Here is a 26016-nt window from a genome sequence, read left to right as displayed (position 1 = left end):
ACAACTATATAGAGCATTGAATTTAATGTCTTTAAACTTAATGCAATTACCTTTTTCCCTATTTTTCCCCCCACTATTTGTATTGGAGCATTTTTTTTATTTTTTATAGCTGCCATGGGAACTGCCAGACTGTTAGCTAGCTCGTGATATCGATTGTTGCAAACTACCAAATTAGTTGCAAATTAACCTTCTGGGGTGAAATGGAACATTCATTCAGTCAGAGACTGTAGCAGAACTAATGTATATATGCATGCTCCCACCTTTTAACTTGATAAATATTGTCCATGCTCTGAACCCTTTCCTTCTCATATAAACAAATTTGAAATGAGAAAATGTATCGTGTGTAGTCAAGCCTGACACTCGCACTTTTTAGGCTACTGTATGTGTGTGTGTGTGTGTGTGTGTATATATATATATATATATCCACCATTCCTTTCACTCTTCTTTTTATTCCTCCATTCTGCCTGCATTGCGACCACCCACCGGCAAAGCACACTTGAATTAGCAATTTGAAGATTTGAGCCAAATCTAAAGCGCATTACAAATAAAATGTATTATTAATTTATTACTATAATTATTTATTATTAATGGTAACGGGAGGGAATGTATTAACTTGTTTTTTAACAGGGTTGCCTACTTTAGCATGTCCTTCTCGTTCATATCTTTGCCATTTTAAAGTGCTGCCGTCATATTGCTAAATATATATGCTAAATATGTGCAGAGGAAAGACCTGATTGTCTTCTATGCCTGGTATTCACTCAACATGGATTAAAGTAAAATCAGAATGAATCGGGTGGAGATAGATTATCTTATCAGTGTTGGGCATCGTTACTTTCTAAAGTAACGTCGTTAGGTTACTGGATTACTGCCCATAAAAATAATCCCTTACCGTTACAGATTACCTTCTGAGAAAAGTAACAAGTTAGATTATTTTCCGTTATTTTCCGTTACCAGACAATTAAAACCCTTTTTTTTTATGCTTGTGCAAGTTGGTTACATTGTATTAGGCTACTGCGTACCGTCATTGCGCCGCATTATCACGGCCCGGTTAAAAACGAGAATGATACACACCATGAACTGACCATAGACAATACCCCCTTTACAGCTCTCTCTTTATTAACGATAACGAATATAAGTCGCCACAATCGCCAGCCTATACACGTAGGACTGGACAGAAAGAGCTAGTGCAGAGAGTACAGACAATACCATACTAGGCTGTTGCGTTGCGCTCTGATGCCCTCTCCACGCCGCGCACCGTGGCGCATGAACAACAATAACAACAACTCCACGTGGACCCACGACGACCCACGTATGAATTAGATAGTTTATAAGAAATGGCACGGCGGCCATCCTTGCAGGCAGTGACAGTAACATAATGAGAATCCTGTAGGCTGTGTAACCTGTTCATTTTGGGGGGCATCAACAACAGCCTGTTGATGATGAATGATACTATGAAACTTAACAATTAATTTACTAGTACTCACCTAATGACGCCGCCACGGAGGATATACCATGTTTAACGTAATTCCAAAGTGTTTAGCCTACATTGTTTAAGTCATAGACGCATGCGGTTTTTATGAACTTTTGCTAAAAGCATGTTGTTTTTATTATTCCACTACCACCCGGCACCACTACCACTGTCATGGTAGCTGGCTACAACCGAAACAACTTCCTCTTCCTCTTCAAAATAAAAGCTGCTTGTAACAAAACTTTTATTTCTTAAGTGAACTACAGGATGTAGTAGATGCAGGATGTATAGTACATGGTATAGTGGGCTTGGAAGGATAAATCACACAGAAGGCAGGAGAAATAAACTCCGCAGGCAGTCGGGGCTTTATTATTTTTAAATCTTGCCAACAGAATGAACAGGGACACATTATAATAACGGGATTACTTTTTTTGAAAAGTAACTAACTATTAAATTGCAAAACTAACTAGTTAGTTTATTCCGTTACCAATAAAAGTAGTCCGTTACATAACGTCGTTATTAATAGCGCCGTTACACCCAACACTGCTTATAATATAGCTGGTTGTGGTTACACCGTTGGTAGCTTGAAGCTCATGATGCTTAGTTCTCATTGTCTCCAATCAATCAATCAATCAATCAGAAACATTGGTAATGATATTAACCATACACTGAGTGGTAGTACCATGAAGCTGTACATGTCAAATTCTTTATTGATGAGTTTTCTGTATGCCTGTGTGTGTTTGTGCAGGCGTGGTAGTACCATGAAGGGTGGAGGAAGGGGTAAGGAGACACCTGCTGTGGGGGAGATTAGTGGCAAGCGCCCCAAGCGGAAGTGTCTTCAGTGGCACCCACTTCTCTCCAAAAAGGCCCTGGACTTTTCAGAGGAGGAAGAAGAGGAAGATGAAGAGGAATTGGACAAGGTAATAATGAAGCTTGTATTGTATGACTGCTAGTTTTCTTGATTTGGCCCACTGACCCTTCTATCAAAGGGTGATGGAATTTTCATCATGGAAGAGTTACATTAGCAGTGCATACACCATACATGTATCCATGTTTATTGGAGATGGGTAAGACTAAAGAGCTTATGAGTTGTTAGGCTTACATAATCACCTAATCGCAATTATTTGCGATAAACTTTCCATGTTGGATTTTCAAAAATAGAGGAAATGGCAGATCTACAAGCTTGAGCTTGTACTATTCATATAAAGTATTAAATCATCTAAGTTATGTGTCACATCTGCCCTGTGCACCTTTTATTTACTAAGCCTTAATCGCAATTATTGACGGTTAATCGTCAAGTAAAATGTCACAATTGTAACGGGCCTATGCATTGTGTGTTAGCAGCCAGAGCTGTGCAGCCAGGGCCAGGGCCAGGGCCCAGCGGTCCAGTGTGGAGTCCAGACAGAGGAAGTAGAGGAGGACGCGTCTGAACAGCGCGCTCGCCGACCCATGAATGCGTTCCTCCTCTTTTGTAAACGCCACCGCTCGCTGGTGCGGCAGGAGCACCCGCGCCTAGACAACCGTGGGGCCACCAAGATACTGGCCGACTGGTGGGCTGTCCTGGACCCCAAGGAGAAGCAGAAGTACACTGACATGGCCAAGGAGGTGAGCGTGGTCTTTTTCATGTTTGTATTCAATAGATGTTGAATTTTGGTACTGTTTATTAGGTACCAAGCCCAGAAATGGACATGGACAAAACAAATTCTTAAATGAGGGTTAACCCCTTTTACGTCTCGCCCCCCAAAAGCAGGGTGATTTCACATATCGAACATAAAAGTTGGATGGCAATACGTTGTAATAAATAAGAGTAGACAAACGCACAAAGCCACACGTTGGAGCGGTTAGCTCCGCTCAACAAAAAGTGATTTAACTTTGATTGGTCCTCACCCACAGACAGGGGTGCATTAACCCTCCGTTGTACCCTGTGCTACAACCCGCCGCTAGGAGACAAAAAGGAGTCGTCATTTAAGTTGAGCAAGTTAAATGGCGTGTTTCATGTTATAATACGCATTGAATTTGATAGAAGATCTTGTGGTACAGCAAAATCTGTGACCCATTGGCTCCTGTGATGCCAGAGGGTGCCAAATAAGATTGGTATAGCTGCATAAATAAAGCTAGTTTATTATATTATAAGTATAACATGCAATGCCCGGGCTCTACAGTATGGCTCCCATGTGTATCTGATATCCTGTAGCCAGTCTATGATGTCAGTTACTGGATCTATGATGTATGTAGGTCTCCATATTTAAACAAGGTTTCAGCAGGATCAAAGTACAAGGTGGTCAACCTTCTTTATATAAAAAAATGATGTGGCCTCTAGTTGAGGCCAGGGCGGTATACTTTACCATGCTTTTCAATGGCATGCAATTGATGGGTTTGCAAGTTTGGCACAGCAGTGGAATCAGTACGATTCCACTGATTCGCTGAGGACTACAGTGGTTGGCCAAATCATAAGGGACAACCAGCCACAAGAACACTGGCATTTATTGCACTTTATTTTACCAACTCACTCTTCGGCGTGTCGAATCCAGTCAATGTGGTTCTCTAAATAAAGGGGAAGAGGGACATCATATCTGTTTGCCGGTTAGATATGACTGTCGTTCATCAAACTTGTTCAATGTCAGTAGGATATTGCTGATACACTCATTGTTACAATTTAACACCTGCACGGAACCCAGAGTAAATACTGTGCTGTGCAATTATTGTGCAATTATATAGTGTTCCTGCCATTATACTGTTCTTCAAATTGTGGGCCCTTGTGGGAATTTGTGGGCCATAAACGTCCCAACAAATTCTAGAACCATACTGAAATGCAGTGGTGGTGTAGTCTATGTGATAATAAGGTTCAAGGTTGCAGTACTTTAATTGTCCTTTGGGGAAATGTATCTTGAAGGCATATGCAGGCATATGCCATATAACTACTAGGTTTTACCAAGTGCCCACTACAAAATGACTAAGTGATACATAATTCCAACACAATATTAATGTTAAATTGTGGCACGCAGTGGGACCTTGTGCAAACAACACCCGCTCAGATATCCCCATCTCTCGTGCCGTCATTCAACAATGTGTGCATTTCTGTGTTATTTGTTATCTATGCTGGCCGGGTGGTGCTTGTTAATGGTTGTATTTGGTTGACATGGCACCATGTATTTCTGTATTTGGCAATAATTCCAGAATTGTCTTAAATGTGGCAATTGTTTTGTGTTGCATTTCATGTTGTTGGATGTAGGCCGACATGTATGTATGCATTCTGGCACTGACACTTTTTTCTGTTGTTGGAATTGATGGATCCGTAGCTTTGCACATCCGTTTGTTTCATTTTATTGATAATCATATTGACTGGCCATTGCAATTAGTGTATAATAAATGTCTTCTACACAAAGGGTTGACCTACTTAACCTGGTGTATATGTTAACAGTTTATGTTAGAACAGTTCTTCTCAAAGTTGGGTCTGAGGACCCCCATGGGTCCTTGAGGGGGTTCCATAGGGTCTCTACCAAACTTGGTTAATATAGCATCAAAATCAGTTCAACCACTTACCATATACAATCGCTAAGATATTTAGCCAATGCATATAAGCTGCTCAATACATTATGATATTCACTACAATTTTATGTTCTACCACAGAAAGTACAGGCTTACCTGTCTGTCATCTTTTTTTCTTTTAACCATATCTCTTCACCTTCTCTTATTTTAGTACAAAGATGCGTTCATGAAGGCAAACCCCGGCTACAAGTGGTGCCCCACCACCAACAAACCAGTCAAGAGCCCATCGTGTCAGCCAGTCAGCAACCCACGCAAAAAAGTTTGGTCTTTCTCTTCCAACTCTGCCAAGGACTCTGTCACTGCCAAAAAAATGCCCAAGACGGATGGCATGCCACAGCTCAATTTCGCTATGGCAGGTGTGTGCAAACAAAACGCATTGTCGTTGTCAGGTGGAAAACTTCTATTGTTTAGATTTTTTTTAAATAAAATTAGTTAAAAAAAAAGGTTTTTCAAGCTCACAACGCACTGCGATGTGACAGTTTGTGAGCTTTTAGATCTTCTATTTTCACTACCTTTGTGCAACACTTGTATGATGAAGTCGGGCATTAAGAAGAAAACATATGGACATTCTAGGTTTCTTCCCGACAGCAACGATATCTTGAATGATGATTAGTGATATATATATATATATATATATATATGCAATATGAGTACACATCTGGTTTCAACATGCTTATTGTGGTTTTCTCATCAGATCCAACCAAGATGGGAGGCCTGAGCATGCTGCTTCTGGCAGGGGAACATGCCCTCACTACCAGAGAGGTAGGTCACAACACCCTGCCTCTCAACCACATCTTGTCAGTCTGTAGTTGTAGGGGCTCAGCTCCAAAGGGGCAGAGCCCCCTGTTGGAATAGTTTTTAAGATTTTTTATTATTAGTTTTATATTATATTTATATCATGAATATTCTTCATGGGTGTCTATAAAACCTGATTGGTCGACTTTATGAAACGTATTCACCTCGCCCTATGACTTTTCCTCTAGTGCCACCAGCAGACCAAACCTTTCTTATAGTTCTCTTTTAGGCCTTTTTCTCTGCCGTTATTAGACCGATGTGTAGAGCAGTAGCGTTTCAAGGAATTACATTTTGGGCAGGCAAGATGTGTTGTCGTCGTCGTCGTCCCCCCCGTCCCCGCAAAGACCTGGTTAACGCACTGCTCCCGGTTCTTCTGCGTGTGTGTATAGTCAACACACGCAGAGATGACCGATCAGAATCACACACACTCGCGCGTACGCAACAGAGTTTTGGTATGGAATGAATATAATATAATGATTAGGCCTGCATCGCTTTGCCTAAAACACTGAATTATGAAAAGGACCGCAATTGAAAAAAGCCTGCTGCTGGCTCCCATTTGTTGAAGAGACATCTATACATTTTCAAATTATATTGTTATTATACTTAAATTATCGCTTTGGCTAAAACACTGAATCCCGCAGATAAAGTAGGCTATAACTACAGGCATTAATAACTCCAGACATTAATATAGTCTACCGCATATGTACAATGATATAGCCTAGATTTAACAAACAAGCTTGATTTACATTTGTAAATGGGTCAATACAAAAAATGCTACGAGGATAAAACCAGAAAAGCACTGAGGCTTCTTTACATCAGGTATAAAGTAAAACGAAAACGTGACAACCGTAGAAGAACTGGGAGGCGGAGGCGCTGGGGGTGCGCTGCCCGGAGCAGTGTGTTAACCAGGTCTTCATGTCCCCCACCCCCCCCACCCCCCGCACAATCGGAAGCACTAAAGGTTTTCAAAGAGATGTACCTGCCAGACGAGTAGGCTACAAAGGTGCATTTGCATTCAAATGGGTGATCTAGGGTCGAGCTCTACACGCAACGGCCAGTCCGCTGCCCACTAATAGTTCTCAGGTCTGGTGTTTGTCCTCTCTTTTTTTTTCTCAGTGTATGGATTTTGGGCAGGCATAAATTGATTTGGACAGGCGATACGCCTGCCCAAATCAAGGCGTATACGCCACTGGTCCTAGAGAGACGGGAAACAGAGGCCAGGGGAGTGTCATGATAGGCTATTTCAGTGATTCTCTACACCTTGATATAGCCGTTTTAACTGTTTCTTGTGTGTCCTGTTGTCAGATCCCCTCCAGTGCTGCTAAACCCAGTCTACCTGAAGTGTACAGTGTGGGAAAGCCCTTTGCAGGCGTTAAGAAAGCGGTGTGTTTTCAGATTACATTTCTTTTGCTTAAGCTTATTATTTCAAGGACTCCAGCTTGGTATAAAGCCACGGACCCCAATAACTCTGGACAGTGTACAAATGGCTGCCCTATGGGAACGCACGTAATAGGACGCACAACAATGCGCCTTCAAAATAAGTGATTTAGATTACACCATTTTCACAATAACCACAGGTGTTGACATATGTCATATATTTGTTTTAATGATTACAAATACATTTATTTTACATGTAAATAGTAATAGTGTCATGTATATAGTAATAAATAGTATTGTCTGTGACATAAATCAGTTACTTCACACACCACTGCTATTTACTACTAAGTACTGTACTTAAGTAAATGTTCTAAGTATTTTTTACTCTACTGGAGCATTTTATATACTCTACTCCACTACATCTCAGAGGCAAATATTATACTTTTACACCAATACAAATTTATTTTAATCTTTTACTTGTTACTTGTTACTGTCGATTTTGATTATTATTACAAAACATACATTAACCACTTGTCTTCAGCCCTATATACATTTCGACCATTTGACAATAGCCGATCTTCAAGCTCACAATGCAGTGAGCTTGTATCTATCTGCTATTTATTTTCAAAAGATTTGTACATACATTTGAAAACTTGTGAAATGGGACAATCTGCATAATGAGTACTTTCTACTTTTGGTACTTTTAAGTACATTTTTGATACTTTTGTACTTTTAACTCAAGTCAATTTTGAATTCTGGACTTTTACTTTTAACTACACTGCAGTATTGATAGTTTTACCCAAGTTTTCCACCACTGGTAAATAGTTGTACTTGTAAGGTCTGTCAGAGACCTTTGCATGGTCTGGGAGGGGGGATCTGTACCCTTTATCCCCCTGATGAGGAATTAATACTATGCAAAAATTGCTTGCAGAAGCAAGCCTCAAGTGCATTGATCAAAAGGTTATAGCGTATATAGGTTTTAATTGAATGTGGTTGTGTTGTGTCATGTTATGCTGCATCTGCACTTGCTTATTGGAACATTTGGTAACAAGAGGAAGTCCTGTCCACCATTCTTGTGATTGACAGGGTATTTGGTTGATTATAGCTGAATTCATTGGCTAATAATAATTCCCATTTCTATCTATAGAGAACATCTGAAACCATACAGAAAAGAGGACCTGACATCGCTAAAAGCACAGTCAAGGCGTCACTTTCCCCACCGACAGAGGTATGATTATTATAAGTTACGTTTCAGATCCTGCACTGAATTTCATCATGTAGTTGTTTAACCCATTCTGGGGGGGAACCACTTTTGGGGTTCTGTACAGAATGTACAGTATTCAAAAGTTTGATGCTGCTATATAAATATTTGAAGTTTTTCAGAAAACCTAGGTCAGTATTTAGAAGGCGTTTTTAGAATCGGCCTCAGTCCAAAATGGGTTAATGCAATGGATACAGCAGTCATTCATCGTAACCATTAAAACCGTGAAAGCATCTGTCATTTTAGATTTGACCGCTTCAACTATTCTTTTACAGAATGGTTGAAGCGCGCTACGGGCTTCTAGATCTGCTATTTTAACATGTATACTTTAAGTTCCTTTTCGTTGGTATTATGACAACTCACTTCAAGGTGAAGAAAAACAAAATTCCATGATATATTTTGTTTTGTTATAAATACTAATGTCATATTATCAATAAAATCATAATGCTTTGGGATATTATCTGGGGGCCAACGGGTTGCTGATTTAGAATGTATTGTTTTTATGTCACAAGTTCAAGAGTTGCTCTCCAGGGGACTGGCCATAAGTGACTAACGTTATTCAGTTTAGCCTTATAGCCCACATGAGTGCAATCTTAACCCATTCTGACCTGAGATCAGATTCATACGAGGTTTCCGCCGGACACACACTGGTCTGATGAACCCATTCTGACCTGAGATCAGATTCTAAAAAATGTCAGTCGCTCTTCGATTTTTCAAAAATAGCAGACCTACAAGCTCGTATCGCGCCACTCGGTGGCGCGATATGAGCTTGTAGATCTGCTATTTTTCAATAGCTAAAGCATAACATGATGCTGACACCAAAATGGGTGCCCGGTCAGAATGGGTTAAAGCAGAGATGGCTATTCTGAATACGATAATCTACCCACATGTACAGAAAATGTCCTGTGTTGCTCTCAAAGACTAATTTAAAGTTTTCAATGAATCTACGGTATATATTAATTTAATGTCAAAGACTGGGGTGTAGGAGTCCTTTGTATTTTTTCTGGCTCTGGGTTGAGTTGACAGTAAATGTCCATTAATACAAATTGAAACTGATTTACCGTAACAGTTCTACTGTACTCTACTTGAATTGAATACATGTGTCTTCACAGTCTACATCTACGGCACCAGAGGGAAAGCAATGCCCGCAATCTGCTCTCTTCCAGCTTGCTGAGGTAAATCTAGAGTCAACACATATCCAGTAGAGCTTGAATCCATACCTTCAGATGCCATGAATAATAGTTGATTTCTTAATTTTTTTAGATGTGCTTGGCGTCGGAGGCCTGCAAGATGGAGACCACAGCCTCCCAGCCACAGGACACCACGTCTCCGTCCTCTGTCCAAGACGAAACAAGTGCGGAGGTCAAGGAAGAGGAGGAGACAGGAGACCATCCCTTGACCCCTCAAACGTCACCCCCATTGCCCTCCATCTCCTCTTCCTCTTCTACCTCGGCCGACGTTGTTCCTGCGGAACCCGGCAGCCAAAATGCACGTGTCAAAAAGAAGAGCAAGAAGAAGGAGTCAAACGCCCTCGATGGGAGCCCTTCAGCTAAGAAGAAAGGCAGTCATGTGGAGTCGGACCTGGACAGCATCTTTTGCACGATTGAGGCGGTGGCCAAAGGGGTGTGGAATGAGGCGGAGCAGAAACCCAAGAAGAGGACTCCAGTCAGTGCCGGCGCTGGGAGCTCCTCCAGCTCGCCCAAAAAGAAGAGCAAGCCCAAAGCCAAGACCCCTCCGAAGGAGAGCGAGGAAGAGATGGAGGTGGACCGCGGGCACAGCGAGCGGCTTGACTTTGCCGAGGTGGAGATGAAGGAGGAGACTATGCCCGTCTTCCCAGAGAAAGACGTGGACGAAGCAGAGACTAAAAGCACAGAAGCCCAGGGCAGCGCGGAGGAGCATGACGCCCCCTCCAGTCCTCTGCAGCACGACAAACTTGACGAGGAAGAGAAGGAGCGGGTGAAGGACGAACAGGTCGACGCAGAGGCCCGTGGGTCCAGGAAGTCAGAGAGAAGCTGCAAAGGGGCCTTGTACAAGACCTTGGTCTCTGAAGGAATGCTGACATCTCTCAGAGCCAACATAGACCGAGGTACCACATACCTAGAGTTAACCGCATAAACCAGGGGTATTCAATTAGATTAGGCCGGGGGCCACAACTGTAGAATGATTGTGTGTGGGGGGCCGCACAGTGTGCGCGCGAAGCGCGGAAATTTGTGGGTTCTCAAAATGCTTTTTGTGCTCAAACACGAAGATTTATGTATATTTCCGCACAGTAATAAGCAGGATAATATGTCTATACAGGTATACCCTTATGGGTCTGTAACTCTGAGAGTGTACAAATGGAACCAAATGGACCTGGAACAGGGTTTATTATTGTGAGAATGATGGCTTCCATTTTCGCATTGCAACTTTTCAGGACTAGAAAGCCTGCAGTTTATATTAGCTTGGATTCTCCATTGATGTCACTGTTGGGTGGGTTTCTGAACTGCCCACAGCCCTCCTATGTGACACAGACCGAGTAGAAAAAAACTTGTCATTTTATCATGATTATTAGTGAGGACTTATAGGCCTATATGAAGATAGGTTGAAAAGTGGTCCTTTAATGATTACCGTCATTATGGTAATCTCACAATTAATATCGCACACACCATACCTGTAACTTTTATTATCCCTCTGATTATTCTCAAAAAAAAAAAAAAAAAAAAAAATCAAAATTCTTCCAGGGGCCACAAGGGGGCGCTCCGCGGGCCACATGTGGCCCGCGGGCCGCCATTTGAATATCCCTGGCATAAACCCTCGCGTCACTGTTCTGGAGCAAATATTCTGCAATTCTTTTTTGCAGATCTACAAGCTCACAATGTGTCTTGTAGATTATCTACTTTCAGTGAAGAGATTTGATGTAGAGGTAAAAAATAAATAGAAAGAGGGAATTAAGTATAGAGAATCAACTAAGTACCGTAGATAGTAGGTTTTAATGGTTAAAGACAAATCCGTGAAACAACGTGTGAGCTTGGTTTTCTATAATGCATAACGGGTCCATTTGGTTCCATTTGTAGTACACTCAGAGTTAAATTAACATTTATTTTACAATCTAAATAAAAAGGCTCTCAGAGATAGAAATGCCATTAAATGGGGGGTACGTAGATTAATGCATGTCAAACTGGTGGTCCTTGAAATCATAGGGTTGAGAATCACTGCCAGAGCCGTAACAATCTTCTCTTATGGGGGTCCCTGGCATATCTCTTCAAATGGGGGTCCGAGGGCTAATAGGTGTGAATTTGGGGGTCCTTGACATGAAAACATTTGGGAACCACTGCTATAATGAATGTAATTATCAGTGATCTGCAAGGTTATTGTTCTACACCTTCTAGGTAAAAGAGGCGCTTTCCGTGGATCTGATGATGGAAACTGGACTGATGACAACTGGGCTGTTTCTCAGGTGGGGCCGAGTAACCCCAAGAAACTGAAAAAGTCCAAGTCCAAAGATGAGTCTACGCAGGGGTCAGTATTTTGTCTTATTATTTTTGCATTTGTCACTACAGTTCTATAAATCTGTTTTGGCATTTCTGATCCCAGCTTCAACTAGGGGTTGAAGCGAGGACGTTTTGAATAATTATGTAAAATGTAATTTTCATGTAAATCATATCTATCATGTAGTCATATTTAAAACTCAACCGTTACACTTTTCTTTTTTTATAATTCCATTGCACTTTCATTTCATTATGTGCAAATAAATGTAGCCCTTAACTTGGAACGCCAATTTTCAGCCTTGGAAAACTGGAGGAAGAGTTTGAGAAGAAGTTCAACAGTCTGCCTCAGTACAGTCCGATGACTTTTGATAAGAAAAACTCTGCTGTTGCAAAGAAGAAGAAACCGGACGTCTCCGCAACACAAGAGGAAGTGCCCAAATCTGGCAAAGGTAAGAACCACAAGAACCGTTTTGTGGACAAAGTTAAAGTTACAATCTGGGACTTATTACTTATTTCCTTACACAGGTATTTTAGGGCGTGGCCAAATACACCATTACTTTGCCAGGTCAAACAACCCAGCTATCACTATTAGGATTGCGTGACGGAACATATTCATTGTTAAATTTCATGGTTTGTTTTGTCCTAACTTTTGTTTAAGTATTGTTGAGCAGGGAACCTCAACAACCACAATCGTATGAAAAATAGGGATGAAAGTTCAAAAGCGATTTAATGATTTTCTCACAAGTAGCCAGCTGCTAAATGGAAGTAAATAAAAATTATGTGGGGAGACATGGGGGCGGTTAAACAGTTTGTTGGGATAGTTTGCAATAAAACGTGTGCAAGTCTTTACAACCTAGGTATGTACAGTATATGACTAACATCATTCTCAAATGTCAAACAACCCAATGGGGGTTGGTAATCAATACCAGTGCAATAGCATCTGCAAACAATGACATATTTCATTTCAAGTACATTTAAGTACTACTAGGACTCTTATCAGGTAACTGAACTGATGGCCATGCTTGATGATTATTAGTCCACACATTGGTTTGGTGACTGTCTTTTTGGACATTCTTTAAAGTGTCCATTTTGGCTTAAAGGGTGCGCCCAGTGCAGGCACACTTGGCTGAACCCTGCAAATGTAGTTGGTTGACATAAAATAGGCATATAACCACAACATATCCAAGAAAGAAGCAGCTGTTTTTTCTATGTTTTTGCACCAAGTTGACCCTACAAGATCATGCCCGAAGATTGATACACTGTCAGAAGAATAGTATTTGATACAAAACAACTAGTACATCTGCAATTCTTGGAGGTGGTCTTCCTACTCTCAGTCTCCACTTGGACTGGATTGGGCACTATGGGACCTACAGTATCTTGCACCAACCCTTAACCCTTATCCCTAAACGTATTTGTCATTTTTAACTATTTTTAAAACATTTGAAAATAGTTCAACTAGGCAATCTACATCGACACGTTGTGAGCTTGTAGATCAGCTATTTGAACTATTTTAAAATGTTTTAAAATAGTAAAAAATGGCAAAAAAGTTTAGGTAAATGGGGTAAGGGTTGGTGCAAGATATAGCTGTATACTGTATATTTAGTTTGGAATTATTCCTATCATCCCATATGTTGCCTGCTCTACTCATTAAATGTAGTGTTGCATTTTTCATAACTTGTGTTATTCAGAACATTCTTTGTTTGTTAAATCTAAGGCACTTTGACGTCATAACACGGCACACCCATGCTCTTTTATTTTTTCTTTGTTTATTTTTTGTCATATCAGGGTCATCATCTCCATCTCAGAAAAAGACATCATTCCACAAGATTGTTAGGAAGCATAAAGTCAAAAAGGAGAAACCAAGTGCTGTGGATAAAGGTGAACTAGAACATTGATGTGGTGATTGTATTTTAGTATGCAACTGTAAGGATTTTGTGAGGATGTGAATGCATTCAAGACGATGAATAATGTGCTTTCAAGTGCCACTAACTGATTGTAATGTTCTCTTTTTTCAAATGTTTCTAAAAGATTTAACACAAAAACAAACAAGACCATTTCCATCAAGTTGAAAATGAGTGTGTAAATGAGTTCTTACTTTTTGCCTAACCTCATTGTGTACTTTCACAAATCACAAACTGCACCGATGACATTATTGATATAAATAATAGCGTATGTAATTTCTTAATTAAGACCTAGATCTATTCAGCTTTGTGCATTCAGTGGTTTTGTTTTGCATAATTAATGTATAACTGCATGAACTCTGCCACTGAGGGCATTTTGAAGAGCTTATTGTGCCATTGATGTGCATTGCCATGTGAAGTATGAACATCTGAGGAAAGGAAGGGAAGTTTGCACACTGTAGCTCCCAGTAGAACATTTATTAAATAGTTGGTTTCAAACATTTCGACCGCTGTGGGTCTTCATCAGGTCTGATACATTACATGAAGTACAGTAGGTGTGTTCTATACAGTACAACAAACGAGGAACGTCAATCAGTGGCAGCTGTAGTAATTAACCAAACGTCACACCGACCAGATCTATAGGCCCAGGCTGAGTATGAAAGTGCCATGCTGAGAGCCTATAGATCTGGGGAAAAGAAACAATTACAGTAGACCCGACTGTCAATGAAAGAGAATAATTGTCCTATTAAAGGGGAATGCAGGGTGAGGTGGTTATATGGCCAACAGTATAGCTCACATGCAATACATTACCATTTAAAGCTAAATGTACACATAAAGATTAAAAGTAACTCCTCAATAAGAAATGCCTAGATATGAGTTAATGACCAGTTGCAGTGAAAGAAAAGGGCAGCAAATGCAATACAAACAAAATAATAGAGTGCAAAATCAATGACATAATGCAGAGCATTAACAATTGTGATGAACCTTTTCTCCATAGTTGCGGTGCAGAGTGATTCCACCCTGCCAGATTCTGCTTCCAAAGCCAAATCATGTGCCCCCATAATTGCCACAATGTGCCCAGATGCCCAGGTTACCACTAGTATAGAGATGCTAGTGGGCAGCCAGAAGCGAAAGGCGAGGAAGAGCAAGATCACCCATCTGGTGCGCACAGCTGACGGCAGTGTGTCCCCAGTGGAGGGTGAGTAAACATGTTTTTGTATGTATGTAGTTAGTTAATTAGTTAGTGTTTATTTGATAATTAACAACCCATACATTGCAAATAATCCACAACTGATCCAACATGATGATGTACACAGTATCCTCATTCAAATAATCTATGGACATTTCTGGATATCTGAAATTCAACATCCTTTCATTGAAAATGGCTCATACGTTCTCAGAGAGAGAGAGGCTAAAGAATAAAGGCCTTTTATTTATTGATTCCTTTACAGAAGACAAAATTAGGGACCTGAACCAGGAACAGGATGAGAAGCCATTACCCCAAAATAATTTATGCAAAGAAAAGGGGTGCCATAGTTCCCCCAGACCAGAGGAGGCAGACAGAAGCACTGTACCACAAGAGTTGCCTGCTTTCTTCAGCTTGGCTGCACTGGCTGAGGTGGCAGCCATGGAAAACGTTCACAGGTAGGTTGTCTCCTAAGTGTCAGTGTACAATGTGCATTGAAAATCATATTCATAGTTTTCTACATTATCCATTATTTACCACATATACTTTGTTGACCAGAGTCTCCAAGGGGTCTACACTTGTTTCCGCCATGTGAGCTTGTAGATGTGAATGTTTGCCTATTATGTGTATGCCCAGAATAGGGTTAGGGTTCGTATGGTTAAAGATTTTAAGAAGCAGTTGAGGACTGATTTCACCCCAAGCAAATTTTTCACATCTGACTTTTATAGTGCCACCAGGAGGCCGACTTATGCTTATTACTCCTTCAGATTTTATCAAAATTTCACACAAATCGATACTCCCACAACTTTTGTTGGTACACATTATCTCTATAGTCAAGTGATCAAGACTGATCCGTCCGATTTTTATTCAGCTATAGTGTAAATTTTAGTCTTACACAAACATTACATTCCCATTGATAATGAATGGAGAATTTACGTCATATATGCAGAAGAGCAAATTTTTGGTCCTACACAAATTCCCATTGACAATGAATGGATGATGTACGATGATAAGAGCGCCCCTCACTTCACACAGGTGTGCTTTTTCATATTCCATCCTGATAGGCGAATTCCAAACATTGCTGGCCCACAATAACCTACGGTACGTGACCTGGCAGAGACCTTTGCTCCGAGGAGCACTTTTTCTAGATCAACACTGTTTCCCCAACCTGGTGTCTTCTCCTTCCATGTCGTTTCAGAGGCCAGCGGGGCTTGGCTGAGAGTCAGAAGAAGGACCTAGCCCAGACTCCAGTCCTCATATCCTGCGCTGACCAGTGAAACGCTGCTCCGCTGCTGTCATGAGAAGCTAAAAACATGGACGCTAGCACCCAAGCTTCATGTTCTTTGATGTCCTAGCCCTTTGCTGATAGGGCGACTGAACAGGAATCTTTGGACAGACTTAACCTCCCCCTGTGGTGAATTAGCTTGAGCTCTGGTCCGTGGGGGAGAGAGGTCCTCCTTCCACTGCCCGCCCCCCCGCCATCTCAGTGTTCTCTTATAGCCTTCCTTTTGTAGGAGGAGGGTGCCTTTCTGATTTCCTCTCTTCCCTTTAGATGCTCCAACAGTACGACTAGTGGAACCAAGCTGTCCCCCAGTGCATGGCTTCCCTTATAGAGATGGTCGTCATGGGTTTTCATGTACCCTTTATTTCTTTCTCCCCCTCCCAGTTAGAGGCCATTTTATAGGTCAGGTCTTGCAAAACAAATTGAATTTTAACAAATTCACAGCATTTGTTTTATACAAAAGCACAGCTTTTGGTCATCTTTTTTTTTTTTACCTCGGCTCACACACCTGCTGAAAGATTTCCCTCCACCTCCTCTAGAATACCTCTATGTTTGGATGGCTTTTGTGACTCCCTTCTGCTCCTTCCAGCTTTGACCCAAACAGAACTAACCAGGGTAAATTATCATGACAGACAGGCTTCCATCACCTACAACCTGCTTGGTGTTTCTGTGAAGTACATCTTCTGGGTGTACACATACTATGAAGGAATAATGGTCAAGTACTTGATATGTACGTTGACGTTCCTCTTATGTTAGGAAGTGCTACTGTATAAAATGTAATGTGGTAACTACATTGTAATCCGTATATAGGATGTTTAAGAGTAGGCCTTTTAAACCCCTCACATTTGCACCGCAGGTGACCATAGCTGAGGGAATCTTTTCAGTTTTTTTCTTTCGTTATTTCTTCGTAGTTGATTTACAATCTCTGTTTTATCAGGTGGTAGGTCCACGTTAAAACCGTTTATTTTGGTAGAGTAGTATGTGAAAAAAATTATGGTTTGCTATAGCCTTAACCCTCCCACCTAAACCTTCATACTACCACAAAGCCTGTAGCTCACTTTTGCTTAAAGCCGAAATCCAGGATTTCCCCAATATCTCTGGTCTTCCCCAATAGCAAGAAATACTTTTTCAGATTCTCTCTACAAACAAGGTATATCGGCCATTGGCACTCATGTGCCGTCAACTCGGCAGAAAACTGTTCCCATCCTTGTAAAAATGGCATCCTCGGACCAGGTAATTTTACTTTAAATGTTTGTATGTTTTGTCATGAAATTAGGCAATAACATCGGTTATGGTGTTGTAAATATTGTGACTTCACAGTAAAAGTAGCCTAATGTGCGTGCTGCTATTGCCACTTCTTGTGTTCAGCTATAAGTTCCTTGCTTTTGTCTTATCCGGTCAAAGATTTCAATATCGGTATACAGTATATACTATATGGAGTATCTCCAACCATGGTAAAGATGCCATTTGGCAATATGTAACCTTTTCCATGGTCCAAATGGATTAAATAGCTATTTATTAATGGAGACAAATCCCAGATTGGAGCATTGATGCCATCAAACAACAATACTTTAACTATTCCTGAACATTTTTGAATGCTGAAATGCAGTTTGTCAATACTTGATATTGCAGTTTGAGTAGCATTTAGAAAGGCTGTTTCAATGAGTGCTATCTCTTTCCTTATTTGTTTGTTCTTAACACGAACTGCACTAATTTGTAGCTTGCATATAGAGGCGTTTAGTTGAATAATGATGCCTAATTATGCCTCTTCACTTATTTAGCCATTCTGAAGCCTATCAGACTCTGTAAGCATCTCCACTTGTTTGGGCCACAGACTTTGACTTAAAAATATATCATGCAAATGTTAAATTCAGTTTTATTAGTTGGAGGTCATACATTAATATGTGAAGTAGCGATATTTTAAAGAAAAATAATCTGTTATTTGCAACAAAAAAAAGTAAGCTGGTTATCTCACAAGCCGAAGCCTGCGATAAGAGGCCACCCACAGACAGACTGAATAGGACTAGTTGTGAGTGGTGACAGGTATTAAGTGCCCCTTAACGTTTTTCTATTGTCCACTCATTGGCAATCACAATTCAATAGTTTGCTGATTTAGATGCAAAGGCATCCCTTCTTATTTTGTCATACGTTCAGAGTCATTCCGTTTTCCAATTCTCTCTTGTTTGTACTTCTGTTTACAGTGTGTGAACAGTAGTTCTGACTGAAGAAAAGGACATGCGTGTCCATGAAGCTACGTTTGTTGTTTTCCCATGGGTTGGAATTAGTTTGTATAGCTGCAGCAGGCTAGCTCAAACCTTGAGTGACAGCTTTGTATCACAGGTTAGTTTGTGTTGAGAGTCCCAGCCACAATTTGCTTTTCCATGGAAGTTATCATCATGCTACAACTATCCTTTTGTTGCTTTGTGTAACACAGCCTGATCAACCAATCAGTCATGTTGTAGGTTTTGTTTGTCTTTTTTGTTTTTAAGGTTTCATGTTTGATTCCTCTTCTCTTATCAGTTATGTTCTTAGCATTACTGATGATCTTTTTTTTTTCTTTCTTTCTTTTTTTACTAGGTAGGATTTCCTCTTTCTTGTTAACTTAAATGGTTATTTTCCTGAGGTCAAGTTTACTGGATTAAGACTGTTGTCTAATAGAACAAGCTCATACAAAAATGAATGCATCTATGCTTAACTGTTAAGCAAATAGGCACTGAGATAAAATGCACCGCTTCTAGTTAAGCATTGTCACTTCACCTTTAAAGGTGTGTGTTTGATTGCGACTGCATCGTGATATCGGAGTTATGTGTTGGGTGTGTTATTCCTGACTCAAAACAGACAGAAGCAAAACGAGTAAAACAAAAGGGTCAGAGACACCCTTTTCTTCTTGAATAGTTGTATTTAGCCTTAGCCAAGGCATTGTTACATGGTTTAAAAATATATTCTGCTAATTTAGGCTCTTGTGTGCAAGTATTGCACAACATGCATTGATGCAGTAATTAATTGAATTGGACCTTAAATGCAAACAAATTTATCTACAAACCAGTGTTTCCCAATAACGTTTAAGGAAACATTATGCTTTAAGATAATCCTAATAGTACATATATTTTTCAAATATGAGACTAAGTTACATTAAGGATAACTTCATCCAAGCAGTAAACTGTATTGTTCTTCCACTGTTGGACACCGATGTGATTCTTTGCAGAGACAAAGAAATTGTCTTCCCCAAAAAGATAAATATATTTGCTTATAGCAAGTGAGTTTATTGACAGTTGCCAAAGAAAAGGGAAAGTCATTGTCAAATGGAAATTCTGTTAAAAGAAAGCTAGCTTAACAGTTGCACTGCATTTTATAGGTGTACAAATCTTCAGGTAACATGTATAATATCAGCACAACTAATCCTATGTATCTACGTAGTGGGGTTCTCTTGGTCTTTAAAGGGAACCCAGAGTTTGAAGGGTGTGCAACAAAAGGGCACCTCTCAATGCCTCTTTTGATATACAGTATTTGCACCTTATGATCCAAACCAAAATGATCATGATCTTTAAAGAAAAAATATATAATTTTTACCCCATCAATGGAATTATGCATTTTAACAACTATATATCTATATATGAGATCCGTCAATAACAAACATCTACAAAACAGCCATATTATACTGTAATTTCACACTCCCCTCACTTTTTCTATCTAAAAATGCCTCTATAAAGTTGAAATTCCTATATTAGTTACCTAAATGACTATAAATAATTCCCTTTTGTGCTAGTACTGTCTGTTGAATGTAATCATTTTGTACCTGTATTTTTCTAATTCCAATTCAGTCTTGATTGTACTGTATGTATGTGATGGTATACTGTTCCCAGGTGCATAGTTCGCTACTACCAACAGTTTTCGTAACAAGATGGCTGCTGTGTTGCGAACTCATTGGAATTGTGTGGTGTTTTAAGTCCAAAGGACTTAATTTGTGAGCAAACAGAGTGATGGTTGAGAGATTCTTGCATTTTTAATGATGGGACAATAACTCTTCCCCAGATTTTTTCTTTTTTCTTTTCTTTGCAGTAAAATTAAGACACTGTTCAGGACAGTAAAACCAGGGACACTCCTGCAAGGAAATAGAATTGAATGCTTGGTTTTCAACTTATTTATTACAATCCATTTTTTTTAATAGTTGTAGGCAAATAAAATTAAATATAAAACTGAATATGCATCCATTCATACATACACCTGCATTACATTATCTAATATCTACACTTTATTGGAATGTAGATTGTGGCTTCATGTTTTTGTGACGAGGTTATGCTTAGATCTTTAAGTCCATTTCCTCTGATAGTTTGTACAACATGTGCTCACTCTAAATGATGTTAATATTTAGTGTCATGACATGTTTTCTGATTGTTAAAGCCCACGTGTTAATTGCAGCCTTGCCTTACTGGAGCCCCTGCTTTGAGAGGGATCCCTTAGCCATCTCCCTCTGCCACCCACCTCACCCCAGAAGTCCTATGTCATAACACTGTTTGCTGAGGCAACTATTATTCCTTTTACACTTTCTGCTGACGCAACTATTACTCCTTGAACACCTATTAAAATAACCTAATTATATTACATCTGTGGAACTCTGAAGTCTTTATTTTAAGCTCTTGGCTATGTTGGTTGCTTAATGTAAATTGCTCTGGATTAAGAGCGTCTGCTAAATTATGCCTAAATTGTGTATCTGCACAGTTGCACTTAATTTACCGGCTGGACTGCCATGGAATTTGCTATGACCCCAAGGCCTTACCAATAGAGCCACCATTAGGCCAAAATGTCCACTTGCACTGTGCACACAATCTCACAAGTAAAGGCAGTAAAGGGGTGGATTACCATGAAACCTGCCGAGCACATTCATGCCCCCTGGAGGATGAACCCTGACCAAATGAGTGACCCCATTGTCTTTCTTTCAGCGTCACACTCTCCTTTGAATGGCAGGGTTCTTGGTTTGATCCTGTACACTGCTAAGTGCCAACTCGTTATTATGAGACTTGGATAAAGGTGAAAACTTGTACTGGGATCTGACAGTAGGTTTGGAGCTTTAGCAATCCAACTCCCAGGGATCTAGTGCCTTGTGAATGGGGTAAGGACTAAGGATAGATGCCCTCATTGCTCAGCTGATGCCAACATTAAAGGGCCACTTCACCCCTTTTGCAACCAGATCTTATTTTAATGATGTTTAGGACACAAGGAGGGGCAGTCCACCAAAGCATTATGGTCATTGTAGGAATTCAGCTATCCAGTCAAACACACAGACTTCATTATTGTTCTGGCCATAGGGTGCAAATTTCAAATTGTCATCTACTACAAATACTATTAACATTGAGTGACTTCAGTTTCTTCCCGCGGTGAAATGTCCCTTTAAAGTTAAAGCCACTCGTCTTCAACCTACTTCCTCCTTATCTCATAATCTAATCCCACAGCCTTTCCCCCAGCAACATTTCTGGTTGGGTGCAATAGCGCAGTTTAGTATGATGTCTCAGGATGAAATCAACCGAGGCTGAAACAGGATGCACACGCAGGAGTTTACTGTTGTAATATACAACATGCTGTGTACTGATACTTGGTACTTGTACGTGAATATGCAATGTACGTATGGTGCACTGCCTGAACTGTAACATACTTTAGAGCTGTGTTAGGGCACGCTGAAGGCAGTGATTGTGATGTCTAGTCAGTGACGTCATTAGGACATGAAGTATCCAAGCTATATATGATTCTGTATGTGTAATAAACTGTGTGAATGATTTAATGTGACCAAGCCTCGCGTCATGTTAATATCTTCTCCCGGGCCGGCCTGTCCGTCTGTCCGCCGCCGTAACCATGGAAATGTCAAAGGTCGTCACACACCAGAACCAGACGAGGGTCCAAATACTTAGAACAGAGAATCGTAACACTTACTACGCTTGCGTTAACTCTATCTGCTCTCATCTCCAGTAGTCCACCTTTATGGTTCAATGCGACACCATGCCGATGCCGTGGCATATGGGAAGCCGTTTAGGCCATAAATGCATAGTCAACTCGCACATACATGTATACTTCTCTTGCACATACATATATATTGGTACTTCACTTGCACATACATGCATATCTCACATACACATACATGCATACTTCACTTGCACATACATATATATTGGTACTTCACTTGCACATACATGCATATCTCACATACACATACATGCATACTTCACTTGCACATACATACATTTAGGTACTTCACTTGCACATACATACATACTTAATTTGCACATACATACATACTTCACTTGCAAATACATACATACTTCATTCACACATACATAAATACTTCACTTGCTTAATTCACACATACATAAATACTTCACTTGTACATACATACATACTGCATTCGCACATATATAAATACTTCACCTGCACATACATGCATACTTCACTTGTACATACATACATACTTCATTCACACATATATACATACTTCATTTGCACATATATAAATACAAAGCGAGCATTGCTCGCTTTGTCCCTTTACCAACTCGCCCCTTTACAGTTAATTTAGTATTTACTGTATTTCTCTACTGTATCTCCCTCTCTGAAATCTGAAATTATCTTGTATACAGATTTATTTGATTGTATAGTAGTCGATATAATATACAAAATTAAGAAAGATTAACTGACACAGTTATTATAAGTGACTGCTTAATTAAGTTCATTTTTAATAGGACCTTCTAGCAGTTAATTTCGTTAAAGAAGCACATTTCTTCCATGTAAAGCCCATGTTTTGTAATGGCATCATGCTATTATGCCCGTGGATGATACTGTATACAGAGTGAACTTATAGACTATAATCACCAACATGAATTTTGTTTGTTATTTACAGCTAGGTAGAGTAGTGAGGCGAGATGGAAAAGGGGCGACCAAACCTGTTACCCACCAGACACGTGACATCATGTGACATAATACCCCATATATGGATATATTGAGTCACCCAAGCCTCCATATATGGTCACATATTGTGACATCACATCTCCATATATGGTCACGTATGTCAGTCTGACTGGGCCCTCATCAAACCCTGTACCCCACATACCAAACTCTTCTCCCTTCTGGCTCCAAAACTATGGAATGCACTTCCCATCACAGTCAGAACTGCAGCCTCACTCCCGATCTTCCGCCGTAGTCTGAAAACCCACCTCTTCAGACTCCACCATGGCCTGCACTTTATGTAGACTTAGATATATTTTAAACAGATTTATAGCTTGTTACGTAGACAGCATTAGAATTGCATTTTATGTAGTCATAGCACTTTATAGTATATATGTATAATATATAATATATATAGTATGTATAGTTTACATAGATACTCCACTGTTACGTTCTTAGTTTATACATGATTCATGATAACTACTTTTTATATATGTGATGTATGCCATGTTTTTGTTATTGCTTAATGTAAATCACTCTGGATTAAGAGCGTCTGCTAAATGCCTAAATGCCTTGTAAATTGTACACTCAAGACACTGCCCCAACTGCCACCCTTAGATCTCCATATATGGAGCTGATCTGTTCTGACATTCCATTATGTTGATTAGACTTCATCAAACCCTGTACACACTCAAGGCTCCATATATGGCCAGTACAGAATTCTTTCCATATAGCCTATGTTGATCTGACCCAAAATGCCAGCGCTCGCCCAGCAGTCTGCTGTCACCCAGACGGATGCATAGTATACACGCGCCCCCAGGTGTCTTACTCTGGTGTAAGTTAGATAGCATTTTAATTATGTAGACACTATATAGTATAATTATATGCATAGTTTAATTATGGATATATAGATCTATATACATATTCCACCATTACGTTCTTATACGTATATGATTCCTGATAACTAATTCTTATGTATTGCCATGCTTTATGTTCTTGCTTAATGTTAAATCGCTCTGGATTAAGAGTGTCTGATAAATGCCTATATTTTTAATTGTGTGCTATTGCCATTGACAATGCATTGGGCGTTTAAGTTAAATAACTCAGAAACTACAACATATTTCAAAGCAAAAGGTTCCAGCATGTGTGTCCGCACAGTAAGCTGAATTATAAAAAGTGTGAATGGAGTTTCTACTGGAGAAAGTGATGTTTTTGACAAAATATTGTTTGTTCAATTTGAATTCAGAGTTTCCTTTTTTTTGTTTTTTTGTGAAAACGCTGCAAACGCATGAGAAAAATCACAAAAGTTGTAGTAGGCACCTTTAGTATAATTATGTTGGTTCAATTTGAAACCAGCAAACATATATATGCCTATATCACTCTAACATTTTAAAACAATTATAAACAATATCAAACGTTCAAAGTCATATAGGCCTATAACTCTTTCCAATAGCTAGATATGAGGGGAGTGTGATTTTGACAGTGGGTCATGTCATAATTACACTCACATCTAAATAATATAGAATCGATTATCCGTGCATATCCACGGATATCCCAATCCGTGCATATCCACCTTCTGCATCTCTGATCTCTTAGGGCCCATTTAAACCATATACATTTTTTTGGATGGCAAAAATGGCAGATCTGCAAGTTCAGTGTCTTGAATGAGATGTGCTGTGAGTTTGCATATCTGCTATTTTCCAGCATAGGACCGTTGCACACAATGCACAGTGAAGTATAAACAAGGCTTTAGGATTTATAAGTCGTTTTTAGAATCCTCCTCTAGAGTCTAGATAATCTATTACGTCTTTACTAGCCTACATGCAGAGGTAATATAAAATAGGTTATCTGGCGCCAACTGCTGGCGGAACTGAAAAAAATAAAATAAAACATGCATGCGCGGGGGAGTTGGATTCTGACGGGATGGGAGCATAGACTTTTGATTGATTGATTGAAATATTTATTAACAGTTTGTAGAATTTACAGTACATTTTAAGCACAAACTCAATACAAAGACTGTCAACTGTGAGTGGACGACCCAATTAAGCATTACACTTGTTTACAACAGGGTCCACATTGTTCAATTCATCAAAACATTTAAAGACATACAAACATTTAGAGACATACAAATAGACATTTCTATGTAGCTAAATTCATCATATGGGAAGCAAAAAGGGAAAAGATACAATATACAGTGAGGGAAAATGGGGTGGGGGTGGTGGGGGGGATTCAGATTTTACAGAGGCCAGTTTCGAATTGCAGCCATCCGTAGGTGCCCTTTGAGAGCGGTTTTGAAGGAGTCAAGGGATTCACATGTCTTAATGGGATGTCTAGACTGGGATGGGAGTCAAAAATGATATAACAACACCTGTCCTGGCATAAGTGTGACTGTGTGAGAGAGAGGATTTTCTTTTTAAAATAACACATTAAATTAAGCTCTCTCAAATGCATGCATTTCCTGCACATCTGACTGGGGAGGTCCGAGGGAGTCTGGGAGCACTACAGGTACAGACTGCTACAGTGCATTATTTCGATGATTGATCATTGCCCTGATGTGAAAGAAAATAGCTAGTCCAAAAGAAGAAAGAAATGTTCTTATATTTATGGACAATCAACATCTGTTTTTTCATTTTTATGTGGTGTCATATGTTTACATGGCACACTGACTGACTATCAGGAGAATAGAAACATGGGGTACCATTCATATCATTGGCTAATGCTATTCGCCTGTCAGTTTTCTGGACCTGCTGTCACATGATCTTTGTTAGTGTCACATGATGACATGGTCTCGGGGCAAGCTAAC

General features: G+C 39.8%; 1 protein-coding gene across 7 annotated transcripts in view; it reads left to right on the top strand.

Moving 5' to 3' along the window:
* bbx (BBX high mobility group box domain containing) overlaps positions 1-19571 on the top strand; it is a 28082-nt gene extending 8511 nt beyond the window's left edge. For 5 of the 7 annotated variants that reach the window (XM_083782194.1, XM_083782196.1, XM_083782192.1 and 2 more), the window contains exons 3-16: positions 2217-2388; positions 2810-3073; positions 5169-5373; positions 5712-5779; positions 7118-7195; positions 8337-8417; positions 9563-9625; positions 9714-10536; positions 11819-11948; positions 12215-12366; positions 13703-13795; positions 14816-15016; positions 15270-15462; positions 16203-19571. In XM_083782194.1, coding sequence (XP_083638320.1) covers positions 2230-2388; positions 2810-3073; positions 5169-5373; positions 5712-5779; positions 7118-7195; positions 8337-8417; positions 9563-9625; positions 9714-10536; positions 11819-11948; positions 12215-12366; positions 13703-13795; positions 14816-15016; positions 15270-15462; positions 16203-16281 — 2589 coding nt within the window. In that variant the 5' untranslated portion in view covers positions 2217-2229 and the 3' untranslated portion in view covers positions 16282-19571. Of the gene's footprint in view, positions 1-2216; positions 2404-2809; positions 3074-5168; positions 5374-5711; positions 5780-7117; positions 7196-8336; positions 8418-9562; positions 9626-9713; positions 10537-11818; positions 11949-12214; positions 12367-13702; positions 13796-14815; positions 15017-15269; positions 15463-16202 lie in introns of all 7 variants that reach the window. The other 2 variants (XM_083782197.1, XM_083782198.1) reach the window with 2 other exon arrangements.
* Positions 19572-26016: the final 6445 nt, after the last annotated feature.

Source organism: Protomyctophum parallelum, assembly GCF_964188405.1.
Source record: "Protomyctophum parallelum genome assembly, chromosome: 1".
Classification (NCBI taxonomy): Eukaryota; Metazoa; Chordata; class Actinopteri; order Myctophiformes; family Myctophidae; genus Protomyctophum; species Protomyctophum parallelum.
Note: the sequence above shows the minus strand (reverse complement) of the source record. Positions and strands in the feature narration are given on the sequence as shown.